The sequence below is a fragment of the Pteropus alecto genome, unplaced genomic scaffold (assembly GCF_000325575.1).
Source record: "Pteropus alecto unplaced genomic scaffold, ASM32557v1 scaffold1197, whole genome shotgun sequence".
Taxonomy (NCBI): Eukaryota; Metazoa; Chordata; class Mammalia; order Chiroptera; family Pteropodidae; genus Pteropus; species Pteropus alecto.
Genome location: NW_006441068.1, coordinates 431,122 through 449,864, shown reverse-complemented (window position 1 = coordinate 449,864; position 18,743 = coordinate 431,122). Strand labels below are relative to the sequence as shown.

The 18,743-nt window shown below is 42.5% G+C and overlaps 1 protein-coding gene, 3 non-coding genes and 1 pseudogene across 5 annotated transcripts in view; all 5 read right to left on the bottom strand.

The window, feature by feature from the left end:
- Window positions 1-11,310, bottom strand: part of ANG (angiogenin) — a 12,635-nt gene extending 1,325 nt beyond the window's left edge. Inside the window, exons 1-2 of one of the 2 annotated variants that reach the window (XM_015594396.2) lie at window positions 11,054-11,310; window positions 5,218-5,301 (exon numbers count right to left, since the gene is read on the bottom strand). Coding sequence is in view for 1 of the 2 variants with exons in the window: in XM_015594393.2 (XP_015449879.1) it covers window positions 5,218-5,301; window positions 9,796-9,846 (135 nt within the window). In the remaining variant the exon portion in view is untranslated. Of the gene's footprint in view, window positions 1-5,217; window positions 5,302-9,795; window positions 10,006-11,053 lie in introns of those variants that run through there. The other variant, XM_015594393.2, reaches the window with a different exon arrangement.
- On the bottom strand, window positions 8,809-8,927 carry LOC112484966 (annotated as a pseudogene).
- Window positions 11,311-11,680: 370 nt separating the features above from the next.
- Window positions 11,681-11,752, bottom strand: TRNAP-UGG. Its single transcript has one exon. It is a non-coding gene; the product is annotated as a tRNA-Pro (tRNA).
- Window positions 11,753-12,833: 1,081 nt separating this feature from the next.
- On the bottom strand, window positions 12,834-12,923 carry TRNAY-GUA. The gene is given in 2 exon segments: window positions 12,834-12,869; window positions 12,887-12,923. It is a non-coding gene; the product is annotated as a tRNA-Tyr (tRNA).
- Window positions 12,924-14,117: 1,194 nt separating this feature from the next.
- TRNAT-UGU lies at window positions 14,118-14,190 on the bottom strand. The gene has a single exon. It is a non-coding gene; the product is annotated as a tRNA-Thr (tRNA).
- Between the last annotated feature and the right edge of the window lie 4,553 nt (window positions 14,191-18,743).

Below are 18,743 nucleotides of genomic sequence, written 5' to 3'. Positions count from 1 at the left end.
ATAATAAAGTATTTAATGTATAAATATGTATATTATACATAATAATATAAAACTATATATACATATATATATATATATATAAACAAAACAGGAGCATGGAATGATCATGTACTTTTGGAAGTGGGTCTGGGGTCTACTTTTACAGAGGACTGGAGGAAGAGGAATTCGAGCTTATTCTTAGAAACTTCTTGCAATGAGAACAACGTAGATTATTCTGAGAATATTTTCTATTTCCCCTGCGAATGTACATAGACTGTTACACGACAGGCAAATGATGTGAAAATATGGTGAATCCCCGCCCCCAAACTCCTTAGACCTTTCCATCAAATCAAAGGCCTTACAATTTGCTATCATAATTTCTTAATATCTTCCTCAAAAGAAGAAGAAAAAACAGAAGAGGACTGCTGCCATCATTTCTCAGGTGCTATCAGTCTCAAATGGCAGAACACACACATCCCAGGGATGGTATGTCATAGACACTTAAACACACCCATAATGTCAATACGGTGCTTCTTCTCGGAACATGATTTTAACTCAACGACAGATAATTCAAAATAGAATTAAACAAATATAGATTATAACAAAATAGAAAACAAATTTCTTATGAACTTTTAAGATTTATTTCTTAAGAAATTTGAAGATTTGAGAATTGAAAAATATTTGGTGTTTGCAACAGGTAGTTTCTGACTATGCTTTTAGTTCTTTGGAGACAATTTTGAAGAATATTCAGAGCCTATAAAGATCAACATAATCTGATCCAAAATTATATCAAATGTATGTAAATGTCCCCACATCCAATAATAAAAATAAGTTTTCATTATAACTTTGAAACTGATTTTTAGAATTTTGTTTTTCAAATCGTCTATGAGTAACTCATTTACTTTATGATTGGCTATGATTTCTTGGCAATCATCATCCATACTGAGAAATTTTTACAATGAAAAGAAAATCTGACCCAAATTATTCTTAAATGTAATATAATTCATATAAATCCTAAATTTAAAAACAGATGGTACACTTTCATAGACATTATTAAATTTTATTTTGTGCTTTTCTTGTATGTCAATAAACAGTATTTTCATGTCAAATTTTTTATAGCCCTTAAAAAGATGCCACAGGTCCGAGCACTAAGCCTGTAGGGTTACTAAACAGCTCTGCGACCCTAGAAAGAGAAGGGAATCCAGGGTTCTGATGGTTACGTGACAGAATGAGCAAAGTGAGCTCTCCTTCCAATCAGCGTTTGACAATGATCCACTTTGTCTGTTTCATGATAACTATAGACAAATTTGGCACACTGCTGAAGAATACCAAATTACATATGAAGAAAATTTGGGGTCATTCCACAATACTGAAATAAATAACAGCTGAAAAAGTTTCCATTAAGCATAGATTGTAATTTGTAATAGAATGAAATGAAAACGTGGTCTTGGGAGTTTAGCAAGAAAGTGGTACATGATTACAGAGGGGAGAGCCATCATTAAAAGAATAACCAATATTCATACATGGCAACTGCTTCAGCACAGCTGTTGGCCTGCCACGCTCCCCATTTGCCAAGCTTTTTACATTTACATTGTGCTTTTTAGTCTTCTGAATGTGTTTTCTCTTTCCGGTTTTTGGAAAGACCTTATCAGAATCTTATTGATTTGGATTCAATTAGGTCTCTTGTTCTTTAGTGGATAAAATATTGCCTTCTAACATCAAAGGTAATTGTTGAATCAGACAGGCTTCCAAGATAGAACAGGACCCTAGAGGTCACAGTCAATACCTCTCTGCCTGGAGCCTGAATCTCACAGTTTAAAATCAGGAAGTAGAACCAGAGCTGGTAGCACCCAAAAGAGTCATTAGGTGGCAGTGGTGGATAGAAATGTTGCCAATGTCTTCTGTGCTGTGGTGGAGACACTGGGTCCTTGTAGGAGGTACCAATGCTATACAGGTTGTGAGGATATTGTTGTTCACAGAAGGGAATCTGAGCTGGCAGGCCTGTCTAAAATCTGTTCAAATACTTCATGCTTTAGATATGAAGACCAAGGCCACCCCACTGGATATGTGTCAAAGCAAAAGTCACAAAGCTCTAGATGTGCCCACAAGGATATAGCAAAATAAAGATATACCTTTTGTTAGTTTTCATGGGTTCCATCTCCAAGCTTTTATTTACGTACTCTTGGACTAACAATTACCTGTTTCTTACTGGTGTACAAGCTACAGAAGGGCAGAGCCCATATTATACACCTTGAATCACAGTGCCTGCCTCATAGTAGACCCTCAACAATTTTTTTTTTTTAATGATTGACTTCATTTTTCTTTCAGGCCTAAATTTGTTCATCTATAAAATGAGAAAGTTGCTAACTCTAAAGCCTGAAAATTCCGTGGTTCTCATTAAGCATAAGAGAATGTATTCTAGTTTCTTTAGCAAAAGTAGAGTGACCGTGGAGTTACAGAGGCAAGTTTGTATAAGTGTAGACAGTGGCACAAAGTACCAGGTGGAAGAAATAGATGATAGGATGACCTGTGGCCCAATCTCACTGAGATGCATCATTCCTTAAGGTTCAGTGTGCAAGCCAAGTTCACAGAACACCTCGAGTTAAGGCACTGGACTGACACTACACAGGGGCTTCGCATCCTACAAAGCCACTTGCTGGTTGGAGGTTAAAGGCCTTACATCCCAGTCTGGAGAGGTAAAGGAGAATCTTTGTTTCTAATCTGCAGAATTTGCACATTCATTCTGTAACAACTCAGCTAAATTTTGGTTGGATCTCTTGAATACAAAACACTGCCAGGCTTTTTGTAATCTCAACTCCCTAAAACATCCAGAAACCAAATCCCAGCCAGTACATACAGTGACCACCAGTATCTAACATCTGCTCACCCATTCACAACATCCTCGCTCATATATTCAATTCTTAATTTCCCAAAAGAGGTAAAATGGTATTGGAAGAAAACAAGTACAAGATAGATTACTTGTGGTAAGAAGCGAATCTGCCTAGGCCGAGTGTGCACAGCCTCACACCTAGTGGTCAAACTCATTCGCACATATTTTGCCATACCCAAGCACAGAACTGTCAGTTAGTGGAATTTTATCAGTGGAATTTGTCCCAACTGTTCTTTAGACTAACTTTATCCTCTGCCTCAAATCGATCCCTTAGTCTTCACAAGAATTAATATTCTCTTGTCTCCACTGGCAGTGTTTTGTATTCAAGAGATCTGTCCAATTTTACACAGGGAGTTAGCTTGACAGTCTATGATGAGTAACTGTGGTTATAATTTCTATAAATGTAGTTTCACACTTTTATAACTACTAGGATGATATCTTCAAAAGTGAAAGCATAACACCCAATGCAGATTCCTCCCTTTATCTCCTTTCCTTCTTTCTTCCCTTTGACCTGCCAGTGTACCTGTGAAGACTCATAGGAAACTGGTTTAATTCGAGATAAATGTACCTAGTTGTTGATTCCTTGTAAGTTGACAGTAGTTGGAAACGTAACAAAACTTGGTAGGGCCCTTTTTGTTTGCCTTGAGGGCTATTTATTCCTGTCACTGTGCAGTTAGCATTGTAGAGAGATGCCTATGGGATGGGTCAGGACAGAGAAGGTAGCTCTAGTATCTAGTAAAAATTCAGTTTTTCCTTCCTGCCATGTCAAGGGTGACTTGAGGTTCTACTGTTGTGATCATGGTGGATTTTTCTAGGACTGGAGTTTGCAAGTGCTTGGGCCTCTGTTGTTGGAGGAGAGAGCAGCCCCTTCATGAGAGTCTTGCTATGTGAGGCGAGGGCTTAGAAGGTCCAGGGCTGGATGGGCACTCGCCCTTCCAGTGCCCTTCCTTCTGCAGTTTGCACATTGATTATGCCTCAGTCCCGACAATGCCACTCATGGTCAACGAAGATCAAGGCCCTCCAGGCCTGCAAGGTTTTTATTGCCTAGGGTCACCTCCCTCACGATAGTCCCTGTATTATGGCAGCTAAAATGTGCGCCCTTTTTGTACTTCACTTCCTTCTCTGCCCAGTTCCAATTATTGGACACCTTAAAGACCACTGGCACCAAGGCAGCCTGCGGGGTTGGAGTTTAGGCCCCAACTTTGGGAACTTCCTTTGAATATTAGGTACAGACCGAGTCATGAAATGTATGGCTAGGAGTGTCTGGCCTTCAGATTTTGGGCTAATGTTATTATATTCTCTAAAAACCTCAGAAAACTGGTTAAGGCAACATAAAACACAGAAATTACTTTGATTAAGCAGAAAACTTTTCCATAACATCAGTAGCTGAGATGTTATGGACATAGTCTAAGAAACATTAAAATACAACTTTAATTTTGCATTAGTTTACTTTTGACACTTAAATTTCCAATCTTTTTTAGCTTAATCATGTAAAATTTCCTCTCAGGATTTCTCTTCACAAACCTTCTACTACTTTCCTCATTCCTTCAGTTTGCCTCTTTTCACTCATTTAGAAATAACAAACTTTAAGACAAACACCTTTCTTTTCATTTTCTTTAAAATAAATCTCTATACTTTATACCTTCTGTTACCAAAACCATACATTTTCCTTTCCATCATAATTAGAATTCTTAACTGAACCACCATATTACATATAACACAGACAAATATAGATCAGAGATTATGCACATACTCATATTTCCCATCATCAGTATTTGTAACTTCCCTGCGGGTGCCAACTCAGCGGGTTAAAGTACATTCCTGAGTGTCCTCTCCTCCCCTAGCCTGCTGATCTCTGCGAGCCTCCCTCTCTATTTCTTGCTCATACTCAGGAGGCAATGGTGGTGGAGGAGCAGAAGGCAGTGAAGGAGTATGAAGGTCCTCATACCCCTCCAAAGTCCTTTGCAGTGCAGTAAACAACTCTTCACCATCTGCCCCCAGGAGTCTCTGATCCTCTTGGGTGGTATCAAGACAATTCCTTATTAGAGACCATAGAGAAAATGTGGTAATGGGGATCGTATCGGGCCCTTCAGAGGTATAGCGCCCTTGTAATTGCTTCCCAGTCCTCTCCGAGGTCTATTTACAGTTCCTTCCTCTGGGAAGCAAGGACAAGTTTCTTGCACAAAATTTAAAAACTCAGTTAATTGCTCTCCTTTCACTTTACAGCCTCTAGCTCTAAGCATAGTCTTAAGCATTTGTACATAAATGTATTGGTCCTTTGACTCCTGCTGTCCCATGTTTTACTCCTGATTATATATCTACTTCCCCAAGGGAGTCTCCTCATTTACCCCTTTCGCGTCTTCCCGTCTTCCCGTACTCAGGTCCCTGTTCAGGCGCCACCTGCCGTGTCCAGCGCAGGTCGGGAGAAATACCTGAGTGGTAAGGGTGGGAGATTAAGAAAAGACAGAAAGTTGGGATTAGGAGGTCCACTGTCCAAGGATGATGGAGCAGTGGCGTAGTTTTATTTTTGCAAGTTGCTTTTATACAAGAACATACAATTGCTGGCATAAGCAGTTTTCCTTAGGCAAAGCAACACTTTCTTCTGCTTTCCCAAAGCCACATCCTGTCATGACCTTCAGCTTGTTTTTCTGCCTACGGCTTCATTTGTACTTCCTTTTTCTCAGAAAGAATTTGGCAAGGCAAGGCAACCCTTGGCTGCCCTTGTAGACTGCAAGGACCTTGTCAGCTTACAGTGCACTCTCCACAGACTAACTTTATCCTCTGTCTCAAACGGATCCCTTAGTCTTCACGAGAATTAATATTCTCTTCTTGTCTCCATCGGTAATGTTTTGTATTCAAGAGATCCGTCCAATTTTACACACCAGGGAGTTACCTTGACAGTCTATGATGAGTAACTGTGGTTATAATTTCTATAAATGTAGCTTCACACTTTTATATATACTAGGGTGATATCCTCCAAAGCGAAAGCATAACACCCAATGCATATTCCCTCCATTTATCTCCTTTCCTTCTTTCTTCCATTTGACCTGCCAATGTACCTTCTTTTGATCTTGGGATGTGTTCCACTTTGCTCTCAAAGAGCAATCAAACTTTTTTAAGGAGAAAAAAATTAGTAGGGAAGTTTGGAAGAAAACAGAGCTAAAAGCATACTTTCTGTTTCTTTCCTTGTTCTATCAAAATGCCTGTATGAGAGTGGGGTGGGGAGGGGGCTTCACATGCCCTTCAGCAAATGGCTTCCCCAGGTCTTCGGAGATTTTATCACAATTCAGGAATCTCTCCTAAACCTCCACTTGCTCCCAGTCTCACTAATTTCCCTTTATCCACATAAAGGCTATCTCCAAAGAAATCTGTTTTCATTTTGAATTTTAGAATCTGATGCCTTTTCTCTTTAATTCATGAGTTTGCACCCGGAGGCTTTAAAGGGGAAGAAAATGGTTTCACTGAAATGGACAGATGGCTAGAAATAGTATATATAGATAAACAGAATGATAGATTACCCAGGGGTAAGGATCTTACAAAAATCTGGAAATTGCCTTCTGACTGAAGGCAGCTTCTGGCTGTTTGTTCCTGGAGATGGGTTCCAGTTGTCTGAACCTAGAGGCCCCTCTGGTTCTGATTTAGAGTGATCAAATGAACTGGCTGGGGAGACTAATTCCAAAGATCCCCGATCCTGGCAGAGATGTGAAAATGAAGCACACTGCTCTTAGACAAACAAGGAGAGTCAGTCATTCACTACTTCCCTGGGCATGACTGGGTCAAATATTAAGCCACTGGAAAGGATTAGAGATTTGTTCTGGGAAGCAAAGTTTGATATTGATAAACATGGCCCTTTGTCCCAAAGCTGCTTTTTTTCTGATGTCTGTGGTTCTTACAACTGCCCACGACAGGACCAAGGTTTCATTGTTCACATGCAATGACCTAGATCCAGAAGATGTTGTTTCCGATCTATGTGCCAACTCCAAGAACTGCCTTGGAAGAAGCCCAGAGTAAATGGGATCTCCCAGCAGGAGGCTCTTCATTGTACTTTCTATTTACACACATAATTTGGTTTCACGAAAGGATGCCATGCCAATAAGTAGGTTATTCCATAGATTTCACAGAACCAGGAAAGCACTTCTAAAAAGGGTAATGTGACAGCTATTAGTAGCCTGCCCCTGACCTCAATCTCCCAGCTACTAACCTTCAGAAATATTCTTGCTGTATTTCCTGGGCTTCTCCTTCCTTTCATCCTAATCATCAAAGAGATTAACCCTGAGTACTCGATCTTCTGTTCCTTGTAGCAAGTGCAAAACTGATTATCTCCACCATGCTGAAACACTGATAATCATCACTCCTTTAATGGTTAATTAATCTCCTTTAGATAGAATCCTTTCTATCTAAACTCTCCATTAGATAGAATCCTTTGAGAGAAGAATAATTATCTTACTCATCTCTACAATCTTAGTTTCTAAAACAGAGACTGACTCCAAGCCACCAAGTTCTTTTTGTTATCCCTCCTGGTCTAGGAATGCACTCTCTGATCTCACTTTGGACACCACAACCGTGCAATCTCTCCTGGCTTCTCTGAAGGTTCATTGACACAGCTGGGTTTGGTAGCAGTTACCAAACAAGGCAGGCCTGATTCTCAGGTAAAACAAGAAGGCTTCCAAAGGTTCCAGGAAAGCTCTGCTTCTACCTTACTGATAAATAGAGCCCATCGAAATACCTTCATTTCTGAGGTATTGGTCCCCATTCCAATGCAAAAATCTCTAGGAGAGATTAATTCTTTGAATAGCCGTCAATGAGTTACACGTTCTTGGGCATGCGCTCTAGAGCATATCGTAAGAATAGTTTTTGGTAACTGGAAGGGCCTCAGGATTTAAGGAAGAAGAAAAGTGGGCAGCATGGAGAACCTGAAAAAGGACAAACTTTACCTGCTTTTCACTTATGTTGGGACACAGTCCTGCCTGAGCTTTTCTTGTTACCTCTGTCTTCTCCCTTCTTTCCTGCATCCCCAACCAAATATTGAGCTAAAAGGAAAAAAGCTGGGGGTAGTGAGAAGAGGACCAAGCAAACTGCCACAAACTGCCTTTCTCTCTGTACCTGGTGCCTCGCGGTTACTGAAGTTTCTGGAAAGGAAGGGACAGGCACGTCTCTAACCATTTGTTCTGCCAAACACCAAAGTTCAAAGTCTTTCAGGAGCAAGAGAAGTAACAGGACATGGGGCCCTTAGAGTGGGATCTCTATTGGCATCTAGCAGAGTGCCCAAATGCTTACCTTCCTTTTGTGGGCAGACCAGCTATATGAGAGTGGTGCCTATTTTAAATTAATCACATATCACTTTTTAAAGAGACACTAAAGAAATGAGTTCTAAAAACTTATCAACCAGTCATTTATTAGGGAAGACAGCTGCCAGGGCCACTGCAACACCCTGATTGCCTCAGCAGTCGCAGAAGAAGGGAGCAGCAGTCAACTCGCACAGCCTGTGGGGATCAGGGTGATTGGATCAACACAACCCTTCTCTGATACATCAGCTAAAAGCAGAGATAAAGTACCCCACTCAACATTACACACACACACACACACACACACACACACACACACAGTCCCATGGCTTGAAACACCAGTTCAAGCATCAATTCACACAAAAGGATCAGCCTTTGATTTTAGAGTTACGAAGTGGTCCTGGGGAGCAGTCACCAGCTTCTGAACACAGCTGCATCCTATCTTTGCCTCTAGGATTTCACTGGACAGCCTTGGGAGAATTCTCAATCCGCCTACAACTTTGACAATGCAGAGTCAGGTGAATAGTGAATGGCTACTTACTTTCATTCTAATTGTTTTGTTTTGTTTTGTTTTTTAGGGGAGGCAACCCTTGGTTGACCTCACAGAAAGCAAGGACCTTGTCAGCTTACAATCCCTTATTTTTTATTTTTTTATGCCTACAGCACCTGGTCTTCCTAGGTGTTCTCCCATCCAAGTACTAACCAGGCCCTACCCTGCTTAGCTTCCAAGATCGGACGGGATTGGGCTTGTTCAGGGTGGCATGGACGTAGACTAATTGTTTTTATTTTCAGCTTGGCACAATGAGTTTATCATGAAACAGGCTTAAGGGGAAAAATTTATGATTTCATTAAAATGCATCTAAATGCTTACTCATTTGTGTTTCAAAATACAAGGAATTATAGTCTATGATTAATGAAAATTATATTTTTGTCAGTGATTTTAATAGGTGTGAAGCAACTGCCAATTGAAAAACATATTTCAAAAATGTTCTGATAGCTTGAACTTGAAAGTTAGTCCCCTTCTTCTGAAATGTTTTTCTTTGTCTCTTCTTCAAGTCAATAGATTCCCTGCGCATAAACACAAGAAGCATGGGTTCTCTTCTAAGGATTCTAGGGTTGGTATACTTTCCTTCCTTATGCAAAGTACATGTTTAATTCTGTCCTTAAGGCTAATTTTAAAATTAGGTGATGGAGGGAAGGGGTTAATCTGTAATTTCCTTTATAACTCTTACGTATTTTAGGCCTATAAGCATGAAACTTATTAAGTAAAAGAATAGTTAAAAGAGGATCAAGCTCATATAAAAAAGAAGGATCATGCCTCCATCTCCAGGAAGGAGAGACAATATTGATAGAGGGAGAATGGGAACAAAGATCTGCTGACATCTCAATATTTCCAAACAGATAAAATTAATCATTTCGCTTTTCAACAAACTCTGGGCTTTGTGCCCATTCTCTCTTTCCCAGATATTTCAAGGTATTCTGTGAATAACTATTTACAGAGATTGCTCTTCGTTCGAATACAGTATAATAAAAACTCCTAAAGAGGGGTTTCGCTGGCCTGCTTTGGTCCACTTTCTTAGCCACCTACTTTATGAATTATACTGGTAAATGCTTCCAACAATAACTTGACAAGCCTCTTACCTTCACCTGCTCAAACCTGGCATCTGCACTTTCGACAGTAGTCAGAGCCATTCCTCTTTTCCTGGCATGCTTTCTTCTTCTTCTTTTATTAATGAGAGTTCTTTTACAATACCTGACCACCCCATGCAGTCATAGAATGAAAAAGAGAGGTACCTCGAAGTCCATCTGTTAACTCATTTTACAGATGAGGAAACTGAGGAACAAAAAGAGAACATGTATTGCCCAAAGAACATCCAGTGTTCCTAGAACTGGAAGCTTTCCAATACACCACTACACAGCTTTCATACTCTATACTAGTAATTTCTAGAAAACCAAGGCTAATTTGCCGTTTAAGGGAAAACTACTTTGAATATTTCCATAAATTCCAAAAATATTTTACTCCCCCTTTATCTGTAAAAAAGTTGCTTGAAATAAAGTATCTTTCTGCACTGACTAACTAGTTAGTAGCTGTGTAGTTAAGTAGCTCTTTGAATACCTGAGGCTGCTTCTGGGAAGTTGGCCATGTGCTGTCATGATAATTATGTCACTTGGGTTTCTAGTGATTACATTTATGACTTCATTTTAAGGTTCTTGATGACACAGAGGGAAGGTCTTGGCTCATTTGAGATTTCCCTAGTCTCCAGAATGGTGCTGAAACTGTTTTTACTGTCCTTCCTAAGTAAAGATGTCCTGTTATGTCCATGTGCTGTTATCATTTGATGTGCTTCTCATGGTAATAAAGTTGAGGAAGAATGCTCCAGTAAGAAAGCTTAAAGAAGAGGCTGTCGACAGTGGCTCCAAGAATTTCACAGCAGTGAGTGAGGGTTGGCTAAGGGTGAGGAGACAAGGGTGAGCAAACAGAAAACCAAAACACCAGTCTCCATGTCAGTTTTGCTTGCAAAAAAACCGAGGTAAAGCTTGCTTCATAAATCTGGTAATCAACCTGGGTGCCAAACAAAGAATCCTTAGTTTGATCAAGTGCAGGCCTCCCCGGGCCGCCCTTGGTTTCGCCAACGCAATCGTCTCCTTGAAGCCCACGTTCTAGGCAATAGGCATTCATATTGCCGCCTCTGTTCATAGGGTGGGAACGTAGAATCTCTAACTACAAGAACTGCACTTTTACCTTCCTTCACATGCCTCAGTTCCTCCAGTTCGGTCCCCAAAACTCCTCCCGGAGGAGCCCCACAAGGCTTATGCTAAGAAGGGGCTCTCCCGACCAAAATGCCCCTGGCAAAGCTACCGACAGGGAGGAGAAGGAGGAGCAGAAGTGTGAACTCACCTGGGCCTAGAAACAAAGCTGCAGAAACGGGCAGGACAGTGAAAAGAGACGTTTTTATTTCTCACCCGCTTCTTCCTCCTTTCTATGACGATGAGGAACTGGTATGTTTTGATTTCTGCTTTGGATCTGCGTGGGGTCAGCGAGCGTTTGTGTGTGTACACGGATGGGATGGGGGTGCAGCGAGGTGAGGAAGGTTGGCTGGCGAGCCCCTGGTAGATGGGACCGCGCTCTGTTTCTCGAAGGAGGTCCCTCGCGTCTGGACTTTTCTTGGGAGGAGGCGCCACAGCAGCCCCCGCCCCAGGCTCAGTGGGGAGGTTCCCTGCTTGGGCGGGGAGAGCGCCTGGAGGTCTGAGTCCGAGATGCAAAGTCCTCGAAAACACGGACTGCAGGGGCAGCAGAACGCAAACAACCTTCCCTGCTCCCAGGAGCCAGGCACCACGCAGGCTCTGCTTCCAGGGAAGTCCAGGAAGCCAGGCATTTTCGTCCCGCACAGGTCATCAGCCTCATCTGCCACGTGTTCATTTAGTGTATCTTTTGCAGAACAGTGCGGAACACGAGAAAGTTTGTACAGGACAGAACTGTTTTTCAGTAGTTCTCCAAAGTAGGGAGAGGAAATTTAAAAAGCTTGGGCTCGTCCGGGATTTGAACCCGGGACCTCTCGCACCCAAAGCGAGAATCATACCCCTAGACCAACGAGCCATAGGGAATACAAAGCGCCCCTGTTTCCTCTGAGTTTTTCTTTCTCATCAGTATTTGGCTGCCAGGCTACTCCGGAGTTTTGTTCTTTGTTGTGAAAGTTACCTTTTGCTTCGCTTAGTTTTCCCTCCCATTTTCATCGTTTTACATCTGATTCTGGCCCTAGTCTAGCATATTCTCCCTGATCCACGTCCTGGACTCTTCCAGATGCCAGATGGGTTGAGGAGACACAGCTTTTCAGACTTTAGGCCACTTTTCTGAGTTCCACTGAGCCCCGCCCAAGACGGCTCTAGCTACGAGCTCGAGTCTGGAGGGAACTGGGTTGGAGCCCGAGGGCCCGAGCGAGGCTCGGTTCCAAGGCTGTACGGTCCTGAGCTCCAGGACAGACACACGGGAACTGTATCTGTCGCTCTGCTACTACCTCGCAGGAGCATTAAATCCTAGGCAAGGACTTGTGGGCATCAAAATACGGGGAGCCAGAGTCGGTCGGATGCGCGTGTTGAGATGTTCCAGTCCCCTCGCTGTTTCCCTGAATGAACATCAAGTTTTCCATCTCCCCATCTTTGCTTTAATTGTTTCCTCGGTCTGGAATTCTCTCTCCAGTTCACGTCAAATTCTGTCCCTTATTCCTGTTCCAGCTCAAAATCTTTTCATGGAACTATAAAAATATACTAACAGCTAAGTAAATTAAAAGGACCTATTTCTACTTGGATGTGTGTATAGAATGGGGTCAGACACTCAGGCTGAAGGTCACAGTTAAGAGATTTGTTCCGCAAATTAGTCCCAAGGGCCGCAGGTGTACCTGCGGGTGGCCTTGGGTCTCAGACCTTTGGACCTCAGGCAGCAACCTAAGATCAACCAGAAGCAAAAAGAAAGAACATCTTAGAGGAAAATCAGAAACTTTCCAGCTGGTTGTTATATGTCACTCCTCACTGTTATTAGCCAGATGAGATGCGCGAAGTTCAAGTTCCAGCGACTAAGCTAAGTTTTTTGGGAGGACTGCAGTAAGGTCTGAAGAAAGGGACTCCAAATGCTGAAGAACGGAAGAAACGTAGCGCAGAGGCAGCCCAAAAATGACAGCTCGTCCTTCGAGCCGGAATCGAACCAGCGACCTAAGGATGACAACATAGGAAGATGCTACAGTCCTCCGCTCTACCAGCTGAGCTATCGAAGGGAACCCTGAAACTTGCTTCCTGGAATCTCCTGCTCAGAGAACATTGTAAAACAGAGGTGGTTGGGGGAAGGTCTTCTGGTTACTGGCGGGCGGACACAGCGATATAACTATCTTGTGAGAACGTCCTACATCCTCAGTTCTGGGGACAACCCTTCTAGAGTTGGGTTCTCCTGTTTCACTGAGGGGCTCTTTACAGGCGCCTCTAGAGCCCGTGAATCCCGAGGCCGCCCGCGGAGGGTGAGGGATCTGTTCGCTGAAAGGGATCTTCACGTAGCGCGCGGGCCCGGGGCCTCCCTGGCATGGTGTGTGTCTAGAGTAGAGCGGCCCCTCGGGCGTCAGAGAACTAGGGCCTGGGGCGGTGGGACACACAATTCTGACCGTGCAACTTCGAGTCAGGGAAATGGGCGCGGGCCTCGGGGCTCCGGCCTGGGCCTCCCCTATTTTCCTCACTTCCTGCACTCACCTCTGAACCCAGGCGCGTCAGCACAGACCAGCTGCAGCTCTCTTCGGTTCACACGTCCGCAGACTCCGGGACGCAGAGGATGTGGAACTGAGTATACAGACGGGTAAGCCCAGTGTTTCTGTAAGAATTGACTTTTGATGAAAATATTTTAAGGTTTTCCAAAGAGGAAGGCACAGTTTCTCTGGGTCAATAACAAATTTAGTGACCCAAGTCTCGACCTGAATATTCTCCGCTGAAATTCTGAAGTGTTGGAAAGCCCACTGAATCATGAGACCTCGCCAGACTGCCTGCATTCTCCCGCACGCCTAACCCGGACGGCTGACACAGCCAGGAGGCCCTTGTTCCGGAATGCAAGCCTGCCCAGAGCGGCTGTTGAGGGCTCTCTCCTATTCTCTTCTCCCACCGCCCTCATCCCCGCTTGGGTTCCAGTCGCCCTCATCCCCGCTTGGGTTCCAGCCGCCCTCGCGGTTCTCGCAGCGCGCAAGTCCGCACACGCCAGCAGGGCTTTCCGCGTGGTGTACTGTGTTCTGCCACAATCCAGGCAAGGCAGCAAAACAGTACTTACGCGGTAGCGTAGGAACCTGAGAGGAAGCGGTTCTGCTCAGCGGTGTTTATTCGGGAGGTCTGGAGGGCGGCGAGAAGATATACTGAGCCAGATTTCCACAAGGGTCAAAGTTACCAGAGACAAGGAATCGATGGGTAAGAAGAAATTGAAATAAGAATTACTAGCTAGGCCCCAGCGAGATTTGAACTCGCGACCCCTGGTTTACAAGACCAGTGCTCTAACCCCTGAGCTATAGGGCCTTAGACTTCATCTTCTGGTTCTTTTGTAAAAAGGAATGTTTTTATGCTGGGCTTTTATTAGAGCGTCCGAATTTTGATAGCAAACAAAATTTGAATGTTTCCTCGATCTGTTTCCCAATTATTGGAATTCAGTCTGCAGATTCTTGCTGGGGATAGAGCAGAGTGGTGGTCAGTAACAGAGACCACCACTATTTTAAGACTAGAGAAATCTGCCTAACCCAATACAGTCTAAGACAATGAAAGACTCTGCCCCCTGCCCCTAGATCTCTTGGCTGAAACTGAGACATCTGCACTCGCTTTTCTCCTTGACTGAGGACATCCGCCGACCTGCAACCGTTGCCCGCCTTAAGTTTCTTAGACTTAGAGCTCTTTCTCACAGGTTGTGTGTCTCAGCGCCAGAGCAGGCATTCATTATTAACTCCGCTATTTAATTCATCCCTTTATTCAGCAAACACTGAATTCCAATTTTGTGCTAGGCTCTGCACTAGGAACAAGGCATCCAGATATGGTCTTTACCTTGAAGTCACTGTCATGGTTTTGTGGAGTGAAAGAACTTTAGTTTTCACGAAGGAGAACAAAGGTAGCTGTGCCAGGTATGAAGGGGCGGCGGACAATGCCAAGGTTCACGAATTTACAGAGTAAACCACCAGAGATGCAGGCCTTCAGGACGGGATGAGCTTGAGCAGCACTTTAAAGGAAGGTTAAGATTTACACAGGTTTGAGGGCGGAGTGATCTCTGGTAGAAGAAAAGTTATGAGCAAAGTTTCAGAGAAAGACAAGCACTTAAGGGGCCAAGGCAGAGCACTAGCTAGGGGAGATACCCCGCCTCCTGAAAGTGAGGGAAGCTAAAACAGGTTAGTAAGAGACAGAGATTTCTGGAATGAAGTTATGTTCTTTTATTTTATTATTAGTTTCAAGTATACAGTACATTGGTTAGACATTTATATGGTCTATGAAACGATCCTCCTGATTAGCACCAATCTAACTCTACACATAGCCTTTACAATACTGCTGACTGCATTCCCTATACTGTGCTCACCATCCCCTGGAGATCTCTACTAATTTGTGCTTCTTTAACCCTTCACCCCTTTCTACTGTCCTCCAATCCCCCTCTGCTCTGGCTGTTACCAAATTGTCCTCTGTATTTGTGAGTCTATTTTCGATTAGTTCGTTCTTTTGGTTCCTTAGATTCTGCATATAAGTGAAATCATATAGTATTTATCTTTCTCTCTGACTTATTTTTCTCAGCATAATAACCTCTTGGTCTATCTACATCATTGCAAATGATAGGATTTCATTTTTTTTATGGCTGAGTAATATTTTATTGTATATATGTACCACAACTTCTTTATCCAATTGTCTATTGACGGACATTTAGGTTGTTTCCATATCTTGGTTATTGTGAATAGCGCTGCTGTGAACATAGGGGTGCATAGGTTTTTACAGATTTGTGTATTGGTTTTCTTTGGATAAAGACCCAGAAGTGCAATTGCTGGGTCAAAAAGTAGATCCATTTTTAATTTTTTGAGGAACCTCCAGACTGTTTTCCATAGTGGCTGTACCAATTCGCAATTCCACCAACAGTGTGTGAGGGGTCCTTTTTCTCCACATCTTCACCAGCACTTGTTTTTTGCTTCATCAATGGTAGCCATTCTGACAGGTGTGAGGTAATATCTCATTGTGGTTTTAGTTTGCATTTCTCTGATTATTAGTGATCTTTAGCATCTTTTTATATATCTATTTCACCATCTGTATTTCCTCTTTGGAGAAATATCAAGTTATGCCCTTTTAAAAATTGATAATGGAAACTCACTAGGCATGGGTCTGCAGAATGAACTGAAGAGAAGAGAAACTAAAGTCAAGGGAACACCAGAGATTGGCCATGGTGCAAATGCTCAAACATAAGGCTGCAAGAGGGTAACAGCTATGGACTGGAAAGGAAAAAATGAATGAAAGAGATACAGTGAAGACAGATTCTACTGAAGTTAGATGTGAATAGAGAGAAAATAAGAGACAATAAAGAAGGAAGAGTCAGGGAGGACTCTCAAATATCATACCTTGAAGAAGCAAGATGATAGCTGCAGAAAAAAAGGTCTAAAGGAAACATAGGTATCTGGAGAGGACAGAGGGGTGCTAGGATTTAGGTAGGCCGAATTTGTGGTAAGGATGGAGGAGTTTATGGGAATTGTACAATAGAATACTCTTGTGTCTAGAGTCCCATAGATTGGTAGGTCAAGGTTAGCTCAAATTACATAGATCATCCATTGAGTTAGAACCTCTGAGTTATGTGCTCTTTAAGGAAAAGTGTACAAAGGAAAAACAGCAGAGGCATGAATACGAGCTTTCTGAATAGCCTTGTTGCATGCATTTGTCATATGAGTGGGTGTCTAACATTTTTTAAACATTCTCCTTACATTTGGTAATTTCACATATTGTAAGTGAGTCTGTCCTAGAAAATTTGCTTTCCCAAATGGCAGCTGGGAGTAGACATGTGACTTAGGTTCCACCAATCAGATGCATCCGAGGGAAATTTCATTTTAGAAGTGTAAAACAGGATCTTAGAGAGAAATACCAGGTTTTACCAATGGTTTAGGTGTCAGATTCTTAGGTATGAGATTTCTTAAATCTGTAGATTTTTGTCCCCTCCAATTCTGGAAAATTCTTTTTAAATGTTGTTTTTGCTCTATTTTTCGTTCTCCATTTATAAAAACTGAAATTAATCATATATTATACCTTCACACCCTGTCCTCCATTTCTTTGAATCTCTCTTCCATATTTTCTGACTTTTTGTCTTTCCATGTTGCATTCTGGATTACACGTTCTTACCCATAATCCATTAATTCTCTCTACAGCTATGTTTAATCAGCTGTTAAATCTACCCACTGAGTCAATTGTAATTATAAATTGTAATTTTCGGTTCTAGAAGTTCAATCTGATTCTTTTTCAAAACTACTAGGCCAAATTTTTTTCCAGTTTTGAGATATAATTGACAGACATTGCTATATAAGTTTAAGATGTACAGCATAATGGTTTGACTTACATTTGTAAGAGAGAGCAAAACATAGAACATGAACATATAAAACTTCCTTGTTTAAAGCCTCTTTGTGGAAATTTGCCCTCAAATATTCTTAATTTTATCAAATGAAGGATATGATAGAATGTCACCAGGGAACCACAATTTCTGCCCTTGTGAGGCAGGAACCCCTCCTACCCCTCCACATATTTCTTCCTGGTTATTGTTCTGTTACCCTTTAATGTATACTGACCATTTATAAAACGAAAAAAAAAAAATTAAGCCTTTCTTCAGACCTCCTCCTGTTTTAGCCCGAGCAAGGGAGATAAGCCAAAACCAGTCTTTTCCAGCTTAGACACCATCTTTGGCTAAAGCATGACTGTTGGCTAATTATAATATCATTATAATATCATCTGCATTGCAAATTCTGCAGCTCCTGTCATACATCTGATGCCATGACAAGTTCCCAAAACACCATAAAGAAGAAAGGAGTGGGGAGAGAAACTGAGCTTCCTGTCTACTGGGAAGAGACAAGGAGGCTACTTCAGTACCACTTTTCAACCAGACAAAGCTTGTGCTTTCTTGCTTGCTGTTCGTCTTGCCCTTTAAGTCTTTCTTGAGGAATAAGATAAGAGGCTGATCATTGGAGGCCCAAACTCTCCCATAACACTTGGTAGGTAGAAAACTGGCCCAAACATCCTCCAGACTATTGTTGAGAGAGTCATCTGTTTTTCTCCGCAAGTCAAGGCAATAGTTATGAGTTAAATCCTCTGCCACACACTAGCAAAGGAGACATATTTCAGGATATTGGCTGTTCTGTGATTTCCACTTCTTTGTAATCAGAAGCAAGAGTTCCTTTTCACGTAGGAACCATGGAAATCTGACTATGGTGGACCCTAAGACAGAAGCTCTAACGTTTAAGGTGTGGCTCAAACTGAGGTATGGCTACTCTTCCTTATGTCAAGCAGAATGGCAGTGTGAATCCATTTTTCTTCCCTATTGGGGCCCGCTTCCAGGCTTCTGACCTGAGGCCTGTAGGCTTGGGTAGCAGGGGAGGATGGGGAGCGAAGCATGCCAAGTTCTCTGGCATTGGAACATCAGCCTAGGCTCAAAATCTGGGCTCCTTTTCTAGGGAAAGTGGGTGGAGGTGTCTCCTGCCATCTCCTTCCACAGTTGCCAGTAACAGTAGCCTCCACCTGGCATCTGCTTGTCTGCAACTGCTTAGGGGAAAGGGACCCTCACTGTGAGATGCAGATTTATGTTTCAAAGAAAGGGACCAGAGGTTTCTGGCAGCAGGAACAGATCCAATCTGAAAGGCACGCAGAATTAGGGGAGGAGGACTGCAGACTCTGCTTAGGCCTGGACCAGGAGAGGTCATGGATTAGCGCCTGTTACCTGCCTGTTGGGTCTCAGAGAGCAAAAGGGAACTAGGAGAGAAAATTTTTTCTTGGTTCTTTAACGAAAGGTCTACGCCTTCTGGAGACTCAAAGACTCCTCTCCTGGCTTCATAATGGAAAAGTATCCAACTCAAAAATTAGCA